The 19,578-nt window shown below is 36.2% G+C and overlaps 1 protein-coding gene across 2 annotated transcripts in view; it reads right to left on the bottom strand.

Annotated features, from left to right (window-relative positions):
• Positions 1–19,009, bottom strand: part of LOC141904976 (alpha-methylacyl-CoA racemase-like) — a 150,590-nt gene extending 131,581 nt beyond the window's left edge. The window contains exons 1-2 of one of the 2 annotated variants that reach the window (XM_074793642.1): positions 18,819–19,009; positions 9,541–9,725 (exon numbers count right to left, since the gene is read on the bottom strand). In XM_074793642.1, the coding sequence (XP_074649743.1) occupies positions 9,541–9,648 (108 nt within the window). In that variant the 5' untranslated portion in view covers positions 9,649–9,725; positions 18,819–19,009. Of the gene's footprint in view, positions 1–9,540; positions 9,726–18,462; positions 18,482–18,818 lie in introns of those variants that run through there. The other variant, XM_074793643.1, reaches the window with a different exon arrangement.
• Between the last annotated feature and the right edge of the window lie 569 nt (positions 19,010–19,578).

Genomic DNA, 19,578 nt, shown 5'->3' with positions numbered 1-19,578 from the left:
GTCAGATTGCAATTGGAACCTCTTCTTGATTGGGCAGTGTCTGGACCCCTTGTTTTTCATACTATATACCTTTCATGAATGTATCTCTTTTGGATGAATACACTAACACAAAGACTTGAACCCATTTATTATTGCGGAAATTATGACTGTAATTTTAAGTAGTTTATTCTGCTATTTGCTCTGTAATTCTGCAGAAGTTAAGAGATTATGGTTAATATTCTATAGATTATCACAAGGGATAAGTTGGACCACCTGTGTAATGTGTTTAAAATATATAATCAGAATTAATGGGGTCAGTTAATCAAAAGTTGGTTAGGGCAAACCAGTAGATAGTTGACACGGTAACAATTGAAAGTTCATTGTTACTACGGTATCTGTCTGCCATTTATCTTTATCGAACATTTGAGTTACTGACTCCAGACTGACTTATGTGTTTGGCAAAGTTAAATAGAAATAACTAGCTTCTGTATACATACTCTGAACGGTTAGATCTTAAGACAAATGGTAATCGAAGGATCTCATATGCTCGCGAAATATGACGTCATAGGTTGGAATTTTCAATGAGTATCGAACAAAGCACCATCACCAAGTTGCATCAGTCACACGATCACATATTATGTTTGTAATTGAAAATATTTTTTCTAATTGTACTTGAAGACATGTACACTTAATTATATATAAATAAAAATAAACATGCTGTTTCCACCATAACTCGTGATATAAATCTTATAGTTTTATCGATCAATAATTTTAAAATGAAGCATCAGGCAGTGTAGAAGGATTTCCTAAAGGATGTGTGCAGATTTATCCCAAAGTTTATCCACTCCCTACCAATACTCAACTTGATAGCAGCGTAAAGCATGAGCATGTATAGCAAGGATTGACTGACTTCTGGCAACATACTATGGACGTTACCGTACTTAAGGCCCCACTACCATGTGTTATTAAGGAGCTTATCCGAGACCCTCAATCTCCAGTATCCGACAAAGATTTCAAGCGAATGATGCAGGTGACATAAGCGAAACTACCAATATATGTTTGAGAAGATTCCATCAGGCTGACGTTGGTTGGAGAAAATATGTATGAACTATATGATTCGTCCTATCCTACCCATCTTAAATACCAGTACTCATACCAAATACGATTGGTAGAACACTATATCCGTGTTGAGGCGATGAGGAGAGGATCCCACAATGATAATAAAAAGTCCGAAAATGAAACTTCGAGATAGTAGTTTATTTCAACGTTTCGACTATATCCTAATATTCATCTTCAGGAATAATGAGATACTACAGAAATTATGAGATATACAAACAATCCAGAGACAAAGAGACTAATTCAAGTAATCAGAGATGATACAAACTAAAGGAAAATTAACGTAGAAACAGTTACACGCTAAAATAGATTAAAGGGAAGCAAACTAAGGGGTAATTATAAACAACAATAGTGAGTATAAATATAAATGAAACTTAAAGTCAGTAGTAAAAAGAAAGACAAACTAGGGGGCACTTAAATTAAAACAAAGGTGAATACAAGTTAAGTCAGAGACGAAATTGATGAGAGAACAAATAACAAATAATCAAAGGGGAAATCAAGTGTTGAGTTTAACCAGTTTACAGAGGAATTTTGATATAAGTTTATTATGGGGTGAAAAACCATTGTTAAGGTTTACAACGTTGTTCGAATTTTCAATAATTAATGCAGATTCCAAAATATGTCTTCTAGTTTTATCGCTGCAAGGGTAAATTAATTCAGCATTAGCAAAATCAAAATTGTGTGAAGTCTGAAAAACATGACTAGCAACTCCGCTTTCAGGTTTAAAGTTTTTTACATCTAATTTATGCTCTTTTATGCGTTGATTAAGATTCCGACCTGTTTCTCCTATATATACTTTGTCGCAAACTTTACAAGGTATTTTATAAATTCCACAGTTTAAGGATTCGGTTTTCGGTTTGTTATTAATCAATATGTTACTAAGTTTATTATTGTATTTAAAGATAAGTTGTTTATTTAGTGACCGAAGAGAAACTTTAGAATTCTCGAGGAAAGGTACATACGGTACAATGATAGGCTGTTTATCGGTAGCCAACGTAGGAGTTCTAAGGTTGTTATTTCTAATATGCGTAGTACGAGCTTTAAGTAGAGCTTTTTTCAATAGGAAATCGGGGTAGGCAAGTTTTTTGAGAGATTGGTTAATATGTTGAATTTCATCGGGTAGAAATGAGGGGTCGCAAATTCTCAAAGCGCGAAGAAATAATCCTTGAGCTAAACCGAGTTTAATATCCGGAGAAGTAAAAGAGAAGTATTGGAGGTAGGATTCAGCGTTGGGAGGTTTCCTATAAACCGCGAATTTCAAAAAGGATCCATAGTTAAAAAGCAAAACATCCAGAAAAGGTATTTTACTATTAGATTCCCATTCATACGTAAAAGCCAGAGACGGGTAAAGGGAGTTTAAATATATAAGAAAGTTATCAACATTGAAGTCAAAGGGAACCAAAGCCAGAACATCGTCAACATATCTGAGCCAGATTTTAGGGTGAATATCAGTATAAAGAGGCAATATTTCAGATTCAACATGTTCTAGGAATAAATTAGCTAGAATAGGACTAAGAGGATTTCCCATAGCGATACCGAATGTCTGTTCGTAAAAACAATTGTTGAATTCAAAAAAGGAGTCTGTCGTACAAATAGAGATGAGGTCGATGATACAATCCGTAGGAATGCCGAAGTTAATGTTAACTCATTGACTCCAGCCCTTGGACTAGATTTAGCAACACCGAAAACATAGTAAATTTGTCTTCAACCACGTTATCTTCTACTCAGTGTCAACTTCTCGGCTACGGTTTGAATTTTTCTCTTCCTCATCAAGATAAACATGTTTTAGACTTTGTCACCCAATTGGAATATCGCAAATCATCTCCGAACAGTTTGGACTATAACTTTATGTTCATGAATCTACAGGCTATTTGCGATCACCTCAACAGGAACCTCTTTGAATATCTACCTCGTCGATTTCGGCTCGCCCTCCAAGAACTACGGAAGTTAAAGACTATTAAAATATCTAAGGCTGATAAAGGTGGCAAGATTGTGATTTTAGATCGGGATAATTATAATGTTAAAATGCAATCTCTCTTGGATAATATTGGTGTTTATAAGAAACTTAAATCGAATCCTCGTATGCAAGCTAATTTCAACAGAAGTCTTTCGGATATTATTAAACGTTTCCCCTCCGCTAAAGAAACTCTAAATAAGTTCCATTCACGTCTTCCCTCTTTACCATATATCTATGGTTTGCCTAAAATTCATAAAGATAATGTTCCACTGCGCCCTATAGTCTCCAATTGTAATTCTCCTACACACTGGTTATCTAAATTTCTCGCGAAACCGTTATCTCCGGTGCTCGGTTCGTTCTCTCCGTCGCACCTTCGCCATAATCAACACTTACTTGAACGTATTAAGAATATTATCCCTGGCAATTTATATCATTTGATGTTACTTCCCTTTTTACCAATGTTCCTCTTGGACCTACTCTTGATTTCTTAAAACGCAGATTACCATCACTTAACATTAACTTCGGCATTCCTACGGATTGTATCATCGACCTTATCTCTATTTGTACGACGGACTCCTTTTTTGAATTCAACAATTGTTTTTACGAACAGACATTCGGTATCGCTATGGGAAATCCTCTTAGTCCTATTCTAGCTAATTTATTCCTAGAACATGTTGAATCTGAAATATTGCCTCTTTATACTGATATTCACCCTAAAATCTGGCTCAGATATGTTGACGATGTTCTGGCTTTGGTTCCCTTTGACTTCAATGTTGATAACTTTCTTATATATTTAAACTCCCTTTACCCGTCTCTGGCTTTTACGTATGAATGGGAATCTAATAGTAAAATACCTTTTCTGGATGTTTTGCTTTTTAACTGTGGATCCTTTTTGAAATTCGCGGTTTATAGGAAACCTCCCAACGCTGAATCCTACCTCCAATACTTCTCTTTTACTTCTCCGGATATTAAACTCGGTTTAGCTCAAGGATTATTTCTTCGCGCTTTGAGAATTTGCGACCCCTCATTTCTACCCGATGAAATTCAACATATTAACCAATCTCTCAAAAAACTTGCCTACCCCGATTTCCTATTGAAAAAAGCTCTACTTAAAGCTCGTACTACGCATATTAGAAATAACAACCTTAGAACTCCTACGTTGGCTACCGATAAACAGCCTATCATTGTACCGTATGTACCTTTCCTCGAGAATTCTAAAATTTCTCTTCGGTCACTAAATAAACAACTTATCTTTAAATACAATAATAAACTTAGTAACATATTGATTAATAACAAACCGAAAACCGAATCCTTAAACTGTGGAATTTATAAAATACCTTGTAAAGTTTGCGACAAAGTATATATAGGAGAAACAGGTCGGAATCTTAATCAACGCATAAAAGAGCATAAATTAGATGTAAAAAACTTTAAACCTGAAAGCGGAGTTGCTAGTCATGTTTTTCAGACTTCACACAATTTTGATTTTGCTAATGCTGAATTAATTTACCCTTGCAGCGATAAAACTAGAAGACATATTTTGGAATCTGCATTAATTATTGAAAATTCGAACAACGTTGTAAACCTTAACAATGGTTTTTCACCCCATAATAAACTTATATCAAAATTCCTCTGTAAACTGGTTAAACTCAACACTTGATTTCCCCTTTGATTATTTGTTATTTGTTCTCTCATCAATTTCGTCTCTGACTTAACTTGTATTCACCTTTGTTTTAATTTAAGTGCCCCCTAGTTTGTCTTTCTTTTTACTACTGACTTTAAGTTTCATTTATGTTTATACTCACTATTGTTGTTTATAATTACCCCTTAGTTTGCTTCCCTTTAATCTATTTTAGCGTGTAACTGTTTCTACGTTAATTTTCCTTTAGTTTGTATCATCTCTGATTACTTGAATTAGTCTCTTTGTCTCTGGATTGTATATATATCTCATAATTTCTGTAGTATCTCATTATTCCTGAAGATGACTATTAGGATATAGTCGAAACGTTGAAATAAACTACTATCTCGAAGTTTCATTTTCGGACTTTTTATTATCATTGTGGGATTCTCTCCTCATACCAAATACGCTGGGGTAGAGTCATTCTAAACTATAAGCCATTTAATATGCCTTAAATTGCCTGACGATACATGTTAGCCATAATTTAAAGTAAAATACAAGGAGTATATCTATGCTAGGAGTCATTTAATACTCATTTCAACAGTGCGAAGATAGATACAGTAATCCCCATTATATTCTTAGTCAGTGTCGCGCATACTATCGTGATATACCATATTTTTCTGATATTGCGAGCTTGTGCCGGCCAGACATATTGCAAATAGTCATACTCATACTACATATGAGTATGTACATTTCATTCTAGTCATCTCATTGGTCTTTCGTTGCCCGCCAAACTCCATACTTTATCATTTTATCTATTATATTATACATAGTAATGTGTAGAGAATAAAATCACTGTTTAAACCAAGCGGTCCGAGATTTACCAATTTCAGTCCTGGTCTGTGTGACTGGCACGAGGTGACTTCGGGTCACCACCCTGTGTCTGGTCTAGCACACTATACTGTAACCAAGCAACAGCCGACGCTCACCAAATCCTTCTGTAAATGTTTTTTAATCAGCTTGCGCGTAGTGAGAAAACGCAGTAATTTTATACGGTCAATAAATATATCTATTATCGTATCAGCAAAATGCTACCCTAGACATACACGCGGCCAAGCTATGTACCCGTCCTGTGTTATATCATGATTGAGATAAGTTGATTATTTTGCTATAAAATATGGTCCAATTTAATTGATTTGAAGATTTCACTTGACTTGATTTGGATGAATTTACTTTTTATGTTTATTCTAAATCGAAGTAATTTATTGGAAAAACATTTGAGTCCATTTTCCTAAGATATTTTGTGAACCCCTGTACTGCACGGGAGAAACTGGATAACACATGGTCGGGTATTTCATGGACATTTTAACACCGGTCCTTCACCAACCAAAGCGCACAGACGACGTCAACCCGTGACAATGTTTCGCCGTTTGTCTCTTATAGTATAGATATAGACACTTCAAATTGATATAGATACATTTCAAATAGACTGACGCGGGGTCGGGGAGATGTATATATAGTAGGTATACCAGTCATCCTGTGAGAAGATTCATTAAATCTACTCATCAATTGGCTCACCTTGGGCTAAAAAGGTGATACCTTGTTTTTCCGTCTGCTGAGCGTAAAGGTCGACCCCGCTAGTTTATACATCCATGGATGAACGTAGGTCAAGTTTGCCAATGATGAATATGGGAGAAATATATGTAGTAGATATACGACGAGTGATCCCGAGTCGTTTTATACGATATATACTCAATCCAATTAGGTTTATGTTGGTTTTTGGGGAAAATATGTATAAGTAGGCCTATTACATATACAAAGAGTCATTCAATGTTAGGAGTCAGTGTAGTACGAGTTTAAAGTACTTATTTAGTGTACTCATACTAGATCACGAGTCATCCTATGTGATCAGTTATTTGATATACTCATCTTGAATAGGCTTTGAATAATAAGATACTCATTTCAAAATTGGTTGACGTTGGGGGAAAAATGTATGTATATACATATTAGTTATACAACGAGTCATTTGATTGTGAGAGTCATGTATTATATACTCATATCAAATTAACATACAGTCATACCTTGATTTAACACCATCCTTGGGGATTGCTGCTTTTGTCGGTAAATTGCATCTGCGGGAAATCAGACTTTAGTTCAGGTTGATCAAATACCCAATATACCTGCTCAGAACGATCCATCGTTATTGTGATGGATTATGGTCGATTATTATTATCCAATTATACTTTTTATAGAATGAAATTTATATGTAAATCAGCCTTTCACAAACTTAACGCAAACAAACATTGGGGCGCATCAGATAAACATCACAGATCATTAACGTAGGAATCATGTCACGTGCAAGATTTACGGTACATACTACTATTTATGATTCCCCTTGCTCCGTGAGAATAAAACACCGAACTAGGTTTGCCGTTACAGCCAATATGAATAAAAGCCACATCATAATCGATGTCAGATGGCAGACATCTCTTGAATGGATGATCGACCGGGCAAAATAGTTGCGCCACGAAAACCAAGAACTGTATGAAAACGCGATTGGATTCGAATCCTTAATTAGGAAAGGATTAGTACTATTAGCCTGTGTATAAACGAATGACCGAGGACCACAATTCTAACTGCCATGATTGAAATAAAACGTATGCGTCTAGGAAACTCAGACGGACTAAATCGCCACGAGGTTACTCAGTGGGCGGAATCCAACAAGTGATAAGACACGTGTTAGATCACGTGATAGATAAACGACGCTGGCTCTCATAAAACATTTTATTTCCTACCGTAAATAAAATTCTTTTATGAATCCATCGCTGATTGAGTTTTACTTACTCTACCTAAGGACCCATTAATTATTTCTGGCATCACATAGACAAATTAGAAGTTGTATATTGGCGAACAGTTAGTTCCCAAACTTGTTTTTCAGTTAACTTCTGAGGATAGATTTACCTATTTATACATTTTTGAGCATGAACAGATATGTTTCCGTGCGTCATTATATACTAGGAGCCATTGTTTTTTTTTACCCAAATGGATTTTCTTTAATTTGTGGAGAAATTCTTGTGAAAAAGTATTGCACTCAAATGGATGATTCTGTTCTAGGAATCATTGTGTATACCGGTATTCATCTTGAGTGAACTGACATGATTTCTGTATATTATTCGAGCTCATATATATTTAAATATATATACATATATACTTGACTGTGGGTCAGTTCAGGAGTCATATACTCATCAATGGATTTTCGCTTTTGAGGTTATTCAATTTAAGCATAAATATTCTATTTTTTTTTTCAAATGGACAAACTTAGGTCTGTGAACAATTATAATTGAGCAGGAAGATCTGCATACCTGTTTTTGTTGTATTGTTTTACTAGAAGAACATTTGTTATAAGGAATATGTAATCAGTAATGTGTTACAGAAGCAATAATCATGCTATTCTGCAGTACACCACATGTTGGCCACATTTTATGAATCATGTCTTATTTTATGCTAGAAATGATACCTGCTTCTAAACATGACGGAACTTTTTTGTGATCATTTACCATAAAGTACATGGGTGCGTGAGTTTTCGACTAACGCTTGAGTTCAACCTTGGTAAGCCGTAAAGGCGTGAGATAAATATATAGTTAATCAACTTTCAATCTCAAAGTTGCCCGACACAATCACACAACAACCGATATCAAAATCAAACCTTGGTAGGTTTGTAAGGGACACCAAATCCAACAAATCAAACGATATCTACCAATCAAATGAATAACAGGATGAATCCCCATTTTAAGATCAAAATATCGTGAAGCTGAAAATATTAAATAGAACAGGTGGTTCATTAGGTATTGGCTGCATCCCTTTTGATATCCACTACACGCCAGGAGAAAAAACAAGGGATTTGAATTTTGAAATCGGAAATGCAAGTACATAAAAGATGTCCATGTCTTTGAAATCGAAGTGCAGAAATAATTATCATACTTTCTTTCGTGTTCGTTTTCACGTGGATGCTGGTACATCTGCATATTCCGAATGGAGTGAAGTCTTCTTTTGAGTAGATCATGTAGAATGTTTTCGTTGAATATGTTACAACATCACTTATCGCACAAGCCAATATTATCCAGACGAATGCGCTACGTCTACGTCTGATTCAATCGGAGATGTCTACTATTACTTCGGTTAACTAACAAGACCGTGAATGTCAAGCATAAAGCCCATGCTTCACTGATCACAGAGACAGTCGGGCCCTCAATTTAAACCACCACGAAAATCTCGAAGTGTTCTTTAAAAACACATAAAACCAATAAATAAAACATATTTTGATTGTGAAAATAATTTTGTAATGTAGTTAAATGAAAAAATAATTTATCATTATCATTGTACTGAATTTTGGCTAATTTCTGTTAAATCTTGTCGGAAATGAATACTGATGCGAGCTTCAAGTATAGCCCTCCGCGTCAGTGATAGTGATATCCTTGCGCCAATTTGAAATGGGTCATATTCGAGAATGCGTCATATATGTATATATATATATATATATACGACGCATAACTGGGCCTCAAATCAAAACCCCCTATGTCGGTTTTAAGATGCAGGCGCGTATCTCGGGTAATGTCAAAATATATATATATACATATATATATACATATATATATATATATATATATATATATATATATATATATATATATATATATATATATATATATATATATATATATATATATATATATATATACTTTTGTAATGTAAGTCTTATATATCTTTTTATACATTGATGTAAATTATTCAGAGAATAAATATGATATATATATATTATTAGAATAATGCTGTACTTATACTCATAATATTATTCATACTCTTCTTATCTTACCCGGTCAATCCTAATGACTTCAGCACCAAAATCAGCAAGCATCATACCACAAAACGGGGTAGGAGCAAGTCCAGCTAGTTCAATTACTTTGATGCCTTTCAAAGCCATCTCAACACAAGTTCAGCTTCACCTGAAACTGGCTGGTCAACAAGTGAGCCTGAAGCCCAGACCACTATTCCCAGATCCTATAGTAAAGATAAAATCCAAAAGATTTGTTCAAATGGGTCTAAGCAGGGGCAGATACTGGAGTCCCACAGCATGTGCAACCCCTGAAATTTTTCTAGTGCCTTTACTTAAAAACAAGCAGCCTGCCAGCGAAAACAGATAAGATTTTACAAGGAGTACCTGCACAGCGCCATCTAGTGTTCAAATCCGGAAAATGGCTCTATAACTGCTTAGCCCTTAGCCCATAGTATTCACATACCAAGTTTTGTCGAGATGGGATAATGATTGTAGGACAAGTAACAATTTAAAGATTATACAAATGTGACCTGTACAGCCCCCCTGAGGGCTCTATATCATTTTAGTCCTTGGCCCATTATATCTACATTTCGTCAAAATTGGATAGGGGCCTAATAACTGTAGGACATAGGAATAGTAGTGATTTCAAGATTTTACAAGCGCCATGCATACAGCATCCCCTAGAGGTCAAATTTGGAAAACACCTCTATAACTCTGTAGCCCTTGGCCCATAGTATCTACATACCAAGTTTCATCAACATCAGATTATAATTGTAGGACAGGAAGCGGTTTAAGATTTTAAAAGTGACCTGTATAGCGCACCCTAAAAGTCAAATTGGGAAAACGGGTCTAAAACGTTTGGTCCCTAGGCCAGTACTATCTGTACATCGAGTTTTGTCCATGACTGTAGGACAAATAACAATTTAAAGATCTTACAAGCGCAACCTGTACAGCGCCCGCTAGAGATCAAATTGGGAAAATGGCTCTAGGCCTATTAGTAATTGCAAAATGTGGGTTTGAGGCCAGAGGATGAGAGGACGTCACATCACTCATCACCACACGTAATTTTTTTTTTCTATATAAATGGGAGACAGAAAAACATTCTTAGCATCAATAGATAATACAATAAAACCAACAAAAAACGATATGCAATAAAAAAATAAGTTGATGTTTCACAAGAAATTGAACATAAAATAATAAAAGTTCAAATAACTAGGGGTCCAGGAACACCATGCCCACTTGGGAAGTGGTTTCAAATGCTGAACAATTAAACAATTTCAATATTCAACGCCCCCTGGTGACCATATACAAAAACCAATGACCTTCACACTTAACACAATAATAGAACATGTCAGCTGCTACGATTTTGTAATTGATTGTTATAATAAAATATGCCTTGTTACCAATTTAACATGGAAATACTAAGTCATTCTACTATTCAACGCCCCCTGGTGATCATATTCAAAACCCAATGTCCTTGAAACTCACCACATTCATTGAACATGTCATGAGCTACAACTTTGCAATTGGTCATGGAGACAAAATATGCCTGGGTACCAATCTAATAAGGAAATACTAAGTTATTCTACTATTCAACGCCCCCTGGTGAACATATAGAATATCTAATGTCCTTAACCCTTTCGCTGCGTACACGCTTGCACCGCCCCCTACGTAAGGTATTTTCCGAAAAATTCGATTTTTTTCAAATTGTTTTTAACCCCGATTTTTCGCGTTTTTATCGAAGATTATGATGTTATTTAGTGAAAATCAGTAAAAAATCATACCAACAGCCTTTTCTGTAGGGGGGGGGGCGTGTTGGGGGGGGGTCAGGATGGGTTAAAAATTTTTTTTTTTCAGTTTTTCACCCAAGTGCCTATCTCAGTCTTTGGTGATTGATGATACGGTGTGGATGAAAGAAATTCAATTGATATGGGATATCCTTTTCCGCTGGTAGAGGTACGTAAGTGGGGAGCCATCTCAATCCCGCGCAAATTACCATGTGCTCAACAGGCTGACAGCACCAACTACTGACGCATTTTCGCCATCTGTTGTTTAGAAAGCTAACTATCTTGTCTTACATGCGTTTCCATACTGTTTGCTGTGTACGCGTTCGAGTTATAAATCAATAGGTGCATGACGTTTCTACAACGTCATACGCACAGCAAGTGTCACTCATATGACGTTTCCAAAACGTCACACGTAGCGAAAGGGTTAAACTCACCAATATCATAGGAAAATGTCATGAGCTACAACTTTGCAATTGATTGTGGTAATAAAATATGCATAGCTACGAATATAATACAGAAATACTAAGTTATTGTATTATTCAACACCCCCTGGTGGCCATATACCAGAGATGAAAAAGCCGACCTATAAAATCTGCATTTTTTTTTTTCTTGGGTTACATACGCAAACCAGCCGACGGCTTAGCCGTCAGGACTCGCGAGCGCCGAAGGCGCGAAGCTATTTTGGTGGGGTTGGGGGTCCTTTCCCAGGAAAATTTTAGAAATTAAAAGCGTTTTCAAAGCATTTAGAGCGATCTTGAGCACATGAACGACTTTTATATTTTGGAAGGTAATGGCAAGTTCCAATGTGGCACATCCTCATTCGATGGTATTCAGCATCTCATGCATTACGGGTCGAGCCCTGAATTATTGCAATTAAATTGCGCCGATGAATGCTCACTAAAAATCATCACCCAGTAGTGTATAATATCTGAAGGCGTTCGCCACACACTATCCATTGCAACACTGATTTTGTTTCTACTACGATGAATGTGTCAGAATCAGTGTTGCAATGGATATGCATTGAAATGCGATACACAACGATAAGTAAAACAGGCAATGAATGCTTTTACGGTTCACCTGATTACCGATCGCACCGCAATTGAGTGAGATCATCACACCCCCCCACCATACTTTTACATCATTTTTGGACTATTTGGAAAATTGATATTTTTCAATACCGAAATTCGCGGGAAATCGCGGATCCGCGGGGAATTCTCATCCAATTGATTAGAGTAACACAATATACTTAGGTATCAATTTAATGTGGAAAAACTTTTTCCCAACTACGAATGAGTACTGATGGCTCCAAGGTGGCCGCCAATTGTGTCACAGTTGGCTGATCAAAAACACCAGTCTCGGGTATAAAACATCCCTTTCCAAAGAATACCCCATCACAAATTGCAATGGAAAATAGCAAACCAGCAGGAAGCTACAGGACTCACAATTCGGACCGAAATTGACATTTATGGGCACTAAAAAGGTCATAGGACGGCCATCTTGAGTCCGATCGACCCAATTTTTCTCAAGGGATTCAAATATATACCAAAGATCAAGGTAATTTATCAAAGCGTCTTCAAAATTTCCCTCAAAAAGTTCAAAAATTAGTAACTCGGGGTCCAGGGACACCATGCCCACTTGGGAAGTGGTTTCAAATGTTCAACAATCTAACAATTTCAATATTCAACGCCCCTAGTGACCATATACAAAAACCAATGACCTTGAAACTCACCACAATCATAGAACATGTCAGCAGCTATGATTTTGTAATTGATTGTGATAACAAAATATGCCTCGTTACCAATTTAATATGGAAATACTAAGTTATTCTACGATTTAACACCCCTTGGTGACCATATTCTAACTATCGACCTGTCTCTAATCTACCTTTTATCAGTAAAGCTATAGAGCGGCATGTATTGAATGATTTGAGTCAGTATTTATCCGATAATAACCTCTTCTCAACATTTCAGTCTGCCTATAGGAAGTTCCATAGCACCGAAACGGCAGTTTTAAAAGTACACAATGATATTTTGTTAGCTCTTGATAATCACGATGAAGTAGTGCTCGTCTTATTAGATCTAACTGCGGCTTTTGACACCATAGATCACGGGATTCTATTGAATAGATTACAGAATCGGTATGGAGTGAAAGATGTTCCTTTAGACTGGTTTAGGTCATATTTAGAAAATAGGTATCAGCGTGTCGTGATTGACAGATCGTCATCTCAAAATGTTAAACTCATGTGTGGTGTACCTCAGGGGAGTGTACTAGGCCCTACACTTTTCAGTTTATATCTTGCACCAATCGAAGAAATTATTATTAAACATAAACTCGACTTAATGTTATATGCCGATGATACCCAGATTTATTTCGTCTGCAAGAGTTGTGCAGCTTCTAAATCAAGAGTTGAGAAGTGTGTTGACGAAATAAAGGAATGGTTGAAGTGCAATAGACTTGTTTTTAATGATAGTAAGACAGAGGTTATACATTTTACGTCAAAATTTCGTAAGGGAGACAAGCTATCAAGTATTAGAATAGGAGATGACAGTATAGCTACTTGTCAGTCAGTCAGAGATCTTGGCTTTTATTTCGATCATAATTTTACCATGTCTTGTCATATATCTTACGTCTGTAGATCGATTTCTTACTCCCTGCATCGCATTGGTAAAATACGCAAGTTTTTAGATCGCACTAGCACCGAAAGATTGATTCACGCTTTTATAACTTCCAAATTAGATTACTGTAATAGTCTTCTCTACGGTCTTCCGAATTGTTATATTTCTCGCCTACAAATGCTTCAAAATTCTGCCGCACGCCTAGTCACTCTAACTAAGAAGCACGAGCATATCACTCCTATACTGTATGAACTACATTGGCTCCCTGTTCAATCGCGCATTGAATACAAAATTCTCCTGTTAACTTTTAAAATTTTGCATGACCAAGCACCAGCCTATCTTTCGTCTGTTTTAACCACTCTTACACCTTCCAGACACACGCGCTCGACCGTGGCAACTAAATTATTTGAACCGAGATACCGCCAAGAATTTTATGGCTCTCGAGCTTTTGCGGTGGTAGCCCCCCGCCTTTGGAATGCTTTGCCACAGTCGATGCGCGACTTATCTTCCCTTAATAGTTTTACCTCGCAATTGAAAACGCACCTATTTAATCAGCACTACAAATGATTTTACTTGAAGCAACCGTTTGAAATTAAATATCTATTTTATTGGGTAATATTTTATATATCTGTCAATTGTCTTATGTTTTTGTCAATTTGTAAAGTCTGTTGAGATATTTTATGTTACGGACTGTAAATAAATATTATTATTATTATTATTATTATTCATATTCAAAACCCAATAACCTTGTAAATCACCATGATCATAGAACATGTCATGAACTACAACTTTGCAATTGATCATGGTAACAAAATATGCCTAGGTACCAATATAGTAAGGAAATGCTAGGTTATTCTACTATTCAACGCCCCTAGGTGACCATATAGAATAGCTAATTTCCTTAAAACTCACCACAATCATAGACGATGTAATGAGCTACAACTTTGCAATCGATTGTGGTAACAAAATATGTGTTGGTACAAATATAATATAGAAATACTAAGATATTGTATTATTCAACGCCCCCTAGTGGCCATATACAAAAACCAATGACCTTGAAACTCACCACAATCATAGAACATGTCAGCAGCTACGATTTTGTAATTGATTGTGATAACAAAATATGCCTAGTTACCAATAAAATTCAATATGGAAATACTAAGTTATTCTACTATTCAACGCCCCCAGGTGGCCATATAGAATAGCTAATTTCCTTAAAACTCATCACAATCATAGACGATGTTATGAGCTACAACTTTGCAATCGATTGTGGTAACAAAATATGTGTTGGTACAAATATAATATAGAAATACCAAGATACTGTATTATTCAACGCCCCCTGGTGGCCATATACAAAAACCAATGAACTTGAAACTCACCACAATCATAGAACACATTAGCCTATAAGCTACAACTTTCTGATTCATTGTGGTAACAAAATATGCTTAGGTATCAATATAATGTCGAAAAACTTTTTCCCACCTATGAATGAGTACTGATGACACCAAGATGGCCGCCAATTGCCCCAGAATTGGCTGATCAAAAATACCTGTCTCAGGTATAAAACATCCCTATCCAAAGAATACCCATCAGCAATTGCAATGAGAAATGGCAAACCAGTAGGAAGCTACCGGACTCAGAATTCGGGCCAAAATTGACATTTTTGGGCACTTAAAAGGTCATAGGACAGCCATCTTGATTCCGATCGACCCAATTTTTGTTAAGCTGATGGGCCCGGGGGGGGGGGGGGGTTTCAAATATATATGAAATATCAAGGTAATTGAACAAGGCTTCTTCAAAATTTCCCTCAAAAAGTTCAAAACGTGTAAAAAGTGCTGATTTTGGCGAACAACAATGGCTGCCAGTCGGCCATCTTGATTCTGACAGGGCCAGTTTTTGGGCTGAACATGTATCTAGGGTAGATACGCGTGTAACTCAAATATCAAGACATTACATTGAAGCGTCTTCAAAACTTCCCAAAATGACTGGATTCCGTCTATGCACGGACGAACGGATGAAAAGTGAACGCAATAGCCTGCTGGGACTTAAGTTCCAAGTGGGCTAAAATGACCATGATTGTTGGAAACAAACGGTGTTTCTGACCAGTAATTCTGAACTGATTTTTACAAACGAGGGCTTTTTGGAAAGCTTAGACTCTGATCTTATTTCTGCATATCGTTATTTCTGATTCAAATGATAATCCTGTCTGTAGCGAATGCAAAATGTGAACGACATCGAAAACAAGTTTCAAAATTGGGACACGGCGGCTATTAATCATAGCTTTGCACTTAATACGAAAATTGCGAATTCAAATCAAAAACTATTGACGCGGAATGACACATCGCAAATTAGGTTAAATATCTTACATTTATGTAATAAATCTTAGAATATTTGTTGCGCATTGTAATTATTCTTAAAATGCCCAAAAATGAGATTAGAAAGCATCGCGTTTGAGTGCAGTGCTAACGCAAACACGCGGCAACCGCGGTGATGAAAGGAGCCGTTTTTCAATCTCTGCCCGGTTTTATATTCCCTCATGGTCCAATCTTTCCAAAAAGTTCTCGTTTGTAAAAATCGGTTCAGAATTACTGGTCGAAAGCACTGTCTGTTTTCAAAAATCATGGTAATTTTTACTTCCTGGCTGGTGCAGTACAGACGGATTTTGCCAACTTTTTCGTATTAATCGCACGATTTAAGTATCTGAAAGGCACTCAAATCTTTCTCAAACCACTCGGTCTAATGCAAAAATTTGTCATCTTTAATAGGTATGTTCAAATCTGCGCGGGGCGCCACTATCGATTGTGAGGACCATTATTGATTAGGAATAGTGTGATGCGCGTTTTTACTACGCATTTTGGCATCGCATAGTAGGTCTAAAATCATTCATGAAACGTGTCTATCAATGCAAATGAGGTAAAATCTTTTGGAATCAACCAATAAGATCGACCTTTATCACTTGGGGGTTGCGTTAGTGTATAAATAATCTGCATTTTGGTCGAAGAAAAATAGAAATCGAAAAATACACTTTTTCAAGAGCAAAATTCGTCAGCTTAGGACCCGGAATAAGCGACAAATCATCAGGAATCCGAAGGTTTAGGATCTTATAATTCAAATAGGCCTACTGAAGACCGCATGATTTTATTTCGCTGAGCTATTACTGCCGGAAAAGTCGATGTCTGAGGTTTGCGATGAAGCGAGCGATAAAAAATGACGGCCGGCACTCGCTATTGAATGACCACGTGCCGCGCTGCTCGCGATGAGATCAATATTTAACAATTAATCATCGGTCTAGCGGTGAATTATTATTTTCATTTTCCAATTCATAAATAGGCCCATTTATCACTGTATTTCTGAATATTAGGACAGATTTGGCGAAATGATCAGTAAAAAAATTTTGCGCGGGCAGACTGCCACTATGCTCCCATCAGTAAAGCGGCTGTGGAAAGAGGGAGGCGTCTAATGGGATGAATTGAGGCTTGTGATGGGCAAAAATAGAGGCGCATGATGGGACAGTGAGGCTCCCGAGGGGATTTTCCAAAAGCAACAAAATTTCATTAAAAATATTGTTGAAATCTAGCTCAAAACAAAAAAAATGGATTATTATTCAGTTATTATTATTAGTACTATTAGGCCAATTACTATTGCTTGGGTTATGTTTCTAAACTGATTGATTTTATTATGATATCATGAGTTAAATTGTCATGAATTATATTTCAAATTTCAGAGTTTCGAGCTAGGCCAAGCCTGATTTTCTGTAGTCTAGTACCTAGCCGTCGTTCTACAAACAACATCTAGGGCGAAAGTGCTCATATAAGGTTAATTTTCGTCCCTCATTTTGAGGGATGAGGCTTTAAGCGTCTATTTCACCCCTTAAAACATCATCAACTGACCTCAACTTGTTTGTGCAAATATTTGTAATCCTAAGTAGCTTTTGACGATCGTCATAGCTCAAAACTTTTGAATAGTCGCCTCAAAAAATAGTTGAAGTGAAGCACCATAACAAATATGGCGGCTTTTCGTGGTGCGTGGTGCAGTGTAAATTACGGATTCGGACATTAACTTGGACTGACATTGATGCCAATGCAGATATTATTCTTGTTTCAAATTCTTAAGGTTAAAATTGACCAAAATTTATGCGTTTTATCAACAAATAAATAACATTTAGAGTAATTTTAGAGAGACATATTGAATTTTCACATTTTATTGATCTAGTCCGTATTGGAATTCCCGATAATGGCAATCAATTCAATTCAAATCAAATCAATAAATTCTCCGGTTCGCGATTTAAATCATCAAAAATATTATTGTAAAACACGTTTTCAAAGTCAACAAGGTAACTAATTAATTTATTTTAGTAAAAAGGTTTGATTTGACACTAAAATCAGTAGTTGCATTGCAATTAACAGGAGTTAACCTCTATGATACTTTAGCGTCAGATGTTGTAGGGAACCGGTAACAACGACTGTTATTCAGACTAGATTTTCTGCTATTCTTCACTAAAATTCATTTAGCAAATAACAATATTTAGGCCTAGGCCTATAAGATTATAGTATTTAGACCTGACTGACAGGCCTTGACAATCATGTTTGCTCCATTCCAGTAATTATCTAGTGAAAAAATAATTTCACCTGAAATCATATCAATATTTCTCAATATTTCATAACTTTTCTTGTCGTTACCATGGAAACCAAATAATAATAATGTAGGCCTATCTAATAATAGATATTCCTCGATAAACTTAGGGCAAACATAAACTATTGATAACTAGTTAATCTATCCCCCCTTTATCATAACTTTTGATCTAACATCGATATTTTCATATAGGCCTAACCATTTTTCGGCATGATAGGCATTTAGCTGGGATCCAGGTAAAATTTTGGCCATTTGGGTCTTTCAACTGTTGTTATGTTGTTACCTGACTGAAAAGTGATGTGTGTTGCTCTTTAAATCTTTAGTCTATCTCTTTTAGTTTAAGAGATATTGAAGTTTGTTTACATGAAATGCACAGTTTTTGTGTATTGAAACGTGAAGTCACTTTTCGCTTAACTCAAATTTTCAAACTTCAATGGGCAAGGTGCAGTTTGCATATGAGTTAAACTACAGCGTCCCGTGAGAGGACCCGGGCCTGTGACGGGACATGGGTCCTCTCACGGGACAAATGTAGAATTCTTACATGAAACGTCGATTCCAATGCTAGCGGTTTCGATTTTATTGAACATACTCAAAATTTGCAATTCAATTCAATTTGTTTATATTGAACAAACTTCATATTTTCAATTCAATTTCACTTTGTTGATGACACTTTCAAATCTGATATATGCTCTATACGTATAAGGCCCCCATGATCGAACGGGCAGTATAAGCTTAATTCATATTCGAAGGAGGAAAAAGCATCGTATCCTCAATTAATACGCTTTATTCACAAGTTAGATCATGGATTAGGGTTAGGGTTAGGCCGTAGCAATACGACTGTGGAATCTTCCCAAATTGCGTAATCTACTAGCATGCGTCGAATATTTTATGTTAAAGGTTTGAGTAAGGTCCACATATCGTGTTAGGTGAAGGATAAGGGTTAGGGTTAGGTTTAGATTTAGGCATAATGAACATAAGACCTACTTGTTGGAATAATGAAACTCACAAATTGATTCCACAAAACAAACGAGGCATTTTGATGA

Source organism: Tubulanus polymorphus, chromosome 5 (genome assembly GCF_964204645.1).
Source record: "Tubulanus polymorphus chromosome 5, tnTubPoly1.2, whole genome shotgun sequence".
In the NCBI taxonomy this organism is placed as follows: domain Eukaryota; kingdom Metazoa; phylum Nemertea; class Palaeonemertea; order Tubulaniformes; family Tubulanidae; genus Tubulanus; species Tubulanus polymorphus.
Note: the sequence above shows the minus strand (reverse complement) of the source record. Positions and strands in the feature narration are given on the sequence as shown.